General features: G+C 42.2%; 1 protein-coding gene across 7 annotated transcripts in view; it reads left to right on the top strand.

Moving 5' to 3' along the window:
- Positions 1–498: 498 nt before the first annotated feature.
- The window catches only part of Grk4 (G protein-coupled receptor kinase 4), a 69,796-nt gene continuing 64,245 nt past the window's right edge, over positions 499–6,049 (top strand). For 4 of the 7 annotated variants that reach the window (XM_050140906.1, XM_050140909.1, XM_050140908.1 and 1 more), the window contains exons 1-4: positions 499–627; positions 1,068–1,163; positions 4,441–4,553; positions 5,633–5,707. In XM_050140906.1, the coding sequence (XP_049996863.1) occupies positions 576–627; positions 1,068–1,163; positions 4,441–4,553; positions 5,633–5,707 (336 nt within the window). In that variant the 5' untranslated portion in view covers positions 499–575. Of the gene's footprint in view, positions 628–1,067; positions 1,164–4,440; positions 4,554–5,632; positions 5,708–6,049 lie in introns of those variants that run through there. The other 3 variants (XM_050140907.1, XM_050140905.1, XM_050140910.1) reach the window with 2 other exon arrangements.

Here is a 6,049-nt window from a genome sequence, read left to right as displayed (position 1 = left end):
CCTCTGGAAACCGTTAGCCGGGGCCGTGCTGCCGTGCGAGTTATCTGGCGGCCGCGGCGGCGGCGGCTGCTGTAGCCGTCGCCGCCGGAGACGGCTCTCCCGTTAGTGAGCTCCCCTGTGGAGTGGGGCGCGGCGGAGGCTCAGTGCCGCCCCAGGACCCGGCGCTGAGGGGAGAGTTACGCGCCCTGGGCTCGGGCGATGATGCTCGGGGCTCGAGCGCCCGCGCACCGGCGCCGATAGCGGAGGCCCCTCGCCCGGACAACGTAGTTGGAGCCCGTGGCGAGCCTTCCCCGGGCCTGCCTTTGCCCCCACGGCGACGGCGGCGGCGGCGGCGGCAGCGGCGGCGGCGACGGCGACACTGGTGGCAGTGGTGGCGAAGGAAGAAGAAGCGGAGGAAGAAACGGCGGAGGCGGACCAGCAACCCGAAGCCCTGTCCCCAGCTGGACGAGGCATGCGCGGATCCTGCGACTGTGGCTCTCGGGTCTCCTCCCCGCCAGCCTTCCCCGCCTCCGTTGCCTACACCCCAAAAAGTTCGACCTCTGCCACCTCAGCGCCGGCGGCGCAGACGGCGGGCCATGGAACTCGAGAACATCATGGCCAACACTCTGCTACTGAAGGCTCGTCAAGGTATGTGCACCCCAGGCACCCGGTCTCCCCGAAGGTAGTGTTTCCTAGGAACTCCAGGCCAGGGAATCCTGATCTCGGTGGGACCTTCACTAAGGGAGTTTTGATCCCACCGGAACCAGTCCTGGCTTCGTCCTACTGCTTGGCAGGTGTCAGCAAGTGGTCAATCTGGTCTAACCTTTATTGTGTTTCTTTGTGTTGTCCTGGCTGCCCTGGACTCACTCTGTAGACCAGGCTGGCCTCCAACTCAGAGAGATACACCTGCCTCCGCTTCCAGAGTGCTGGACTTAAAGGCGTGAGCCACCACTTCCCAGCATAAACACATCACTATTAAGCCACAACCTTTCCTTTCTTGCTCATCCCCAAGAACATAACAAGACCCTGTCTGAAAAATAAAAACAAGACACAATTTGAAATATAAATCCTTACCTTTTTCAATTTAGCAGGACTTAGCAAAAAGAGTGGTCGTAGTAAAAAATGGAGGGAGATCCTGAAGCTGCCCCCAGTTAGCCTGTGCTGTGACCTAAGATGCTCCATCGGTGAGTAAGTAGTGCCATCTTATGTCTATAGGGTATCTGACATTCAGCATTACTTAGATGTTACTAATTCTTCATTTTCCTTATAACTTCATTTAGTCTTTTGTGTGTAGGAGAGACTTTGTTTTCTAGAGTGCAGTCATGAAAGTTGATGGCTGACTTTTTTATTAATAAAAGTTAGTATAGATTGAGACTACAGAGTTAGCTCAGTGGTTAAGAGCACTTGCTGCTCTTGCAGAAGGCCCAGGTTTGGTTCTCAGCATCCACATGGCTGCTCACAATTGTCTGCAGCTTCAGATTGAGATACAGACAGTATCAAGAAAAGAAGGAGTGTAAAGAGGAAGCGGTAACCTGCATCTCAGCAATGAACTTCCTATTAGGGAGTACCTCTGGGCTTAGACATTCCAGGGTATCTTTGAGTTCTCCTGTAGGTGGAGACAGAATCCTTCTTTGAACTGACCTTCTAATTTTGGAGAATTAAATCACTGGTCATTGATGACTTGTAGATGTGCACAATTCAATGCTTTATTTATTTAGACAAATTTTTGAGACATACATTTATGTAGGCCAGGCTGAAATTGAACTTACTACATAGACAAGGATGACCTTGAACTTCTGATATTGCTTTTACCCCCCCCACCCCAAGTGCTAAGATTATGGGCGTGTACCACCATAATGGTATATATGATGCTAGGGATGGAACCTAAGGGCATTGTGCATGTTATATATATAAAAAAAAAGTACTCTGCCTACTGAACTCAATTCCTAGCTCCCTTGCCTAGACATTTCCATATTTAGACCCAATGATTTCAAATGAATGGCTTAGACTCCCAGAATTACTTGCTATTAATAACTCCGTAATGGAGGGATTTGTTATGGTTTGCTCATTTACTGTAATTCTTCAGCTTTAGAGTTACTTTTGGGACACCGGCTATGTTTATCCATTTCAAGTTGAGAGTCACTGTCTTAGTTAGCCATTGTGAAAATACTGTGGCCAAAGCAACTTGAGCAGGAAAGGATTTATTTAAGTTTACAACTCTTAGGTCATACTCCATCACCAAGAGAGGTTAGGGCAGGAATCTAGAAGTAAAAACTGAAGCAAAGGCCATGGAGGAAAGCTGGTTACTGGCTTGCTTCCTATGGCTTGCTCAGTTTGCTTTCATATACAACCCCAGGACCACCTAAATGGGTGGAACCACCCACAATGGGCTCACCCATATCAATCATTAATCAAGAAAATGGCCTACAAACTTACCTATGGGCCAATTTTATGGAGATATTTTTCAATTCAAATTCTCTCTTCTGGGATTGGAGAGATGGCACAGTAGTAATGAATGCTGGTTGCTCTTACAGAGGATCTGGTTTCAATTCCTAGTACCCACACTGTGGCTTACAAATATCTGTAAGTCCAATTTCAAGGGATTCAGTGCCCTCTTCTGACTTTCAAATATTCACACGCATAAAATAAATTTAAAGAAAAATTTCCCTCTTCCTAGATATGTCTAGGAAGATTTGTGTTGACAATAAACAACCAGCATAGCCACTGCTAGGAGAGCAACTGGCCTCCTTCCCTGCTTTCATCCTCCCATCTCCTTCTAATCCCCCTCCTCTCTCCTTCCCTCCATTCCATTCCCCTTTTAGTCCCCCACCCCCTTCTATTGTTTTATTTAGCATAGAAAATAATGGGCCTATGCAGTAGTACCCATATTTAATCCCAGCATTCTGGAGACAGAGGTAGAAGCAGGTGGATCTCTGTGTGGTCTAAGCCAGCATGGTTTACATAGGAAGTTGTAGGCCAGCCAGAACTACATAATGAGACCCTGTCTCATAACAAACCAAACAAAAACAAAACAAAGTAATGGTTTCATTATTAAATTTTAATCCGTATGTATCATTAGACTTTGTTCTAATTTGCCTTCCCCTGCTGCTGAACATGGCTTTCTTGCTGAAGATTTACTTGTTCTAAATAATGCTTTTGTTTTAGAATTTTTTTAGGGGTGGGGTAGGGTTTGAGACAGGGTTTCTCTGGGTAGCCCTGGCTGTCGTAGAACTCACTCTGTAGACCATGTTGGCTTCAGACTCATAGAGATTGCCTGACTCTGTCTCTGGGATTAAAGGCATGCGTTGCTACCATCTGGCTGAGCTATTTGGAACCTTGTTTCATATTCTTTTTGACACAATTCTGGAACATTAGGGTTTTATTCTCAGAACAGTAAGGTAAGGAGAGGCAAGGGATACAATATTTTCTATGGAAAAGAAAAAATAAGCAAATAACTATAAAAGGGAAAGTTAAAAATCACTGAGCATAAAAAAGCAAACAAATCAATAAACATAATTTAAATTTTGTTTGCAAGTATAAAAACTATGAGGATGGAGAAAGGTTTTAAACTGATTAGTTTAAAAACTAGTTCTGATTTAGTACATTGCTGCATATGCAGTTTGTTCTAGATACCTAGAGTGGGTGAAGTAAGTAGAAAGTTCCCTTTATGCTCCTGCTTCCTTGTGGATGGCTATTCCTAGGGCTTATCTATCTCCTACATATTTTATTTTTGAAAAGAGCAATCTATTTCAAGTTAAACTTTGCAAATCCTTACAAATATTAGTTGTTTTTGGATGTATCTTAGTGTTGGTTGGTTGGCCGATTTTGTTTTTTGAGACAGAATTTTAGCATGTAACTCAGGCTGCCCTTGAATGTATATTCCTTTTACCCCAGCCTCCAGAATGCCAGGATTATAAGCATATGCTACCACAATCAGTTCTGCCTATTTTGTTTTTATTTTTATGTATTCCTTTTTATATTTGTGTGTGCATGTGTCTGTACATGTTTGTGTATGTGCATGTGTAGTTTAGACAACAACATTAGGTGTCTTCCTTGATCATTCTCCACCTTAGTTTTTGAGACAGAGTAGCTCACTGAACTTGGAGCGTGGCAATTTTTCTAGACTGTCTGGCCAGTGAGCCCCTGGAATCTGCCAGTCTTCATCTCTTCAGCCCTGGGATTACAGGAATACACCTCCATGCCCAGTTTCTTATGTGGGTGCTTCATGTATGAACTCAGGTTCTCCTGCTTGTGTAGGAAGTGCTTTACTAACTCAGACTTCTACGTGTGTCTTTTAAATGTATGATCACTCAATTTAAATTAGTAAAAAGAACAAGTCGTCTAGAAATAATAATAGAAGTAACATTTTGACTTTCATTATATTGAGTGAAAACAGAAAGTAGATTCAGAATAGAACTAAGTAGGTAGTAACTACTATGCTTGTTTCTCCCCTTTACCCAGAAAAGGATTTTAGCAGCCTTTGTGACAAGCAGCCAATAGGAAGACTTCTTTTCAGACAGTTCTGTGATACAAAACCAGCTCTAAAGAGATGCATTGAATTCTTGGATGCAGTGGTGAGTGATTCATCTCAGGGTTGCATGTTTGCTTTTGTACTTTTAGATATTAAAAACTAGACTTTAGATATTAAAAACTAGAATTGGTAGTTACCTTGATGTCATCTTTCTCTCCTCCTCTCCTTCCCTCTTTTTGAGACAGGGTCTCACTTTGAAACCCAAGCTGGTCTGGACCTCACTTTGTAGATCAGGGCTCTTAAAATGTATCTTGGCCTGGCTGGCCTTGAACTTGTAGCAGTCCTGTCTCCAACTCCTGATTGCTGAGGTTATGGTTCTTAATGAGTACTTTCTGCATATGAAAAAACATCAAGAGATGAATGCTGCTCTTCATCTTGCTTTCTCCTTTAAAAAACTGTCTTATGTCTGAGAACCTGCATGTTTGTGTGGATGTGTCCCATATGTATGTCTGGCTCCCTTGGTGGCCAGAAGATGGTATTGGATTCTTTGGAACTGGAGTTACAGGTTATTGTGAGCCACTATGCAGTTTCTGAATCTGAGTCCTCATCAAGAGCAGTAAGTATACTTAACTGCCAACCATCTCGTTAACTCTGTTTTCTCCCCTTTTTTATAAGTTTATGGGCCAGTACACTGTCCACATAGGGTATATCTTTCCTGCTCAGTTTAATCTTTTCCAGAAACACCTTCATGGAAGGTGTAGGGATATGTTTCCATGGTGGGTCTATATCCAGTCAAATTGACAATGAAGATAGGAAGATTAACACACCAACTTTCACTCAACTTTTTTTTCCTCCCCGAGACAGAGTTTCTCTGTGTAGTAGCCCTGGCTGTCCTGGAACTCACTCTGTAGACCAGGCTGGCTTCAGACTCATAGAGATCAGCCTGTCTCTGCCTCCCAAATGCTAGGATTAAAGGCATGCACCACCATGCTGGCTCTCCCTAACACTTTTACCCTGGTACTGTACTTACATTTTTGGAGAACTATTTAAATTTAACCCATAGAACTCTTTTCTGGTTCAGTGGGTACTTTGTCAGTTCATAGGTCAGATAATTTAAAGCATATGAAATATTGTTGATGAGTAAAATCACTAACCTTTTTCTTTTTCCTAATCTCCACTCAGGCAGAGTATGAAGTTACCATTGAAGAGGAGCAAAGAGAGTTTGGGCTAGCCATCTTAAATAAATTCTTCAAAGAGGTATGGTTTCTTCTTTCTAATAAAGATTTTTTTTTGTAAGTAACAAAGTGTATATAGCTCTTTTTTCTTTTTAAACTTTTTAGAGAAGATATAACAAATATATTAAAGCTTTCAATTTCTTACAAATGTTTCTCTTTTGTATTTTGTTTAGATTAAGAAGAAATAACAAATCTCTTAGAATATTGATTCAAAGAATTCTGTTTTATTTGCCTAATTTGGGATAACATTTTTTTTCCTGAAAGTTTTTATAAGTCTTAGTTTTTATTCTTTTTAAAAAGAAAAATCCATTTACTTATTTGTTTATTTTTATTTTTTTTTTTATTTAAAGATTTATTTATTTAT

Source organism: Alexandromys fortis, unplaced genomic scaffold (genome assembly GCF_014885135.2).
Source record: "Alexandromys fortis isolate MF-2015 unplaced genomic scaffold, M_Fortis_MF-2015_v1.1 scaffold_7, whole genome shotgun sequence".
Classification (NCBI taxonomy): Eukaryota; Metazoa; Chordata; class Mammalia; order Rodentia; family Cricetidae; genus Alexandromys; species Alexandromys fortis.
This window is presented reverse-complemented; position numbering and strand designations above follow the sequence as displayed.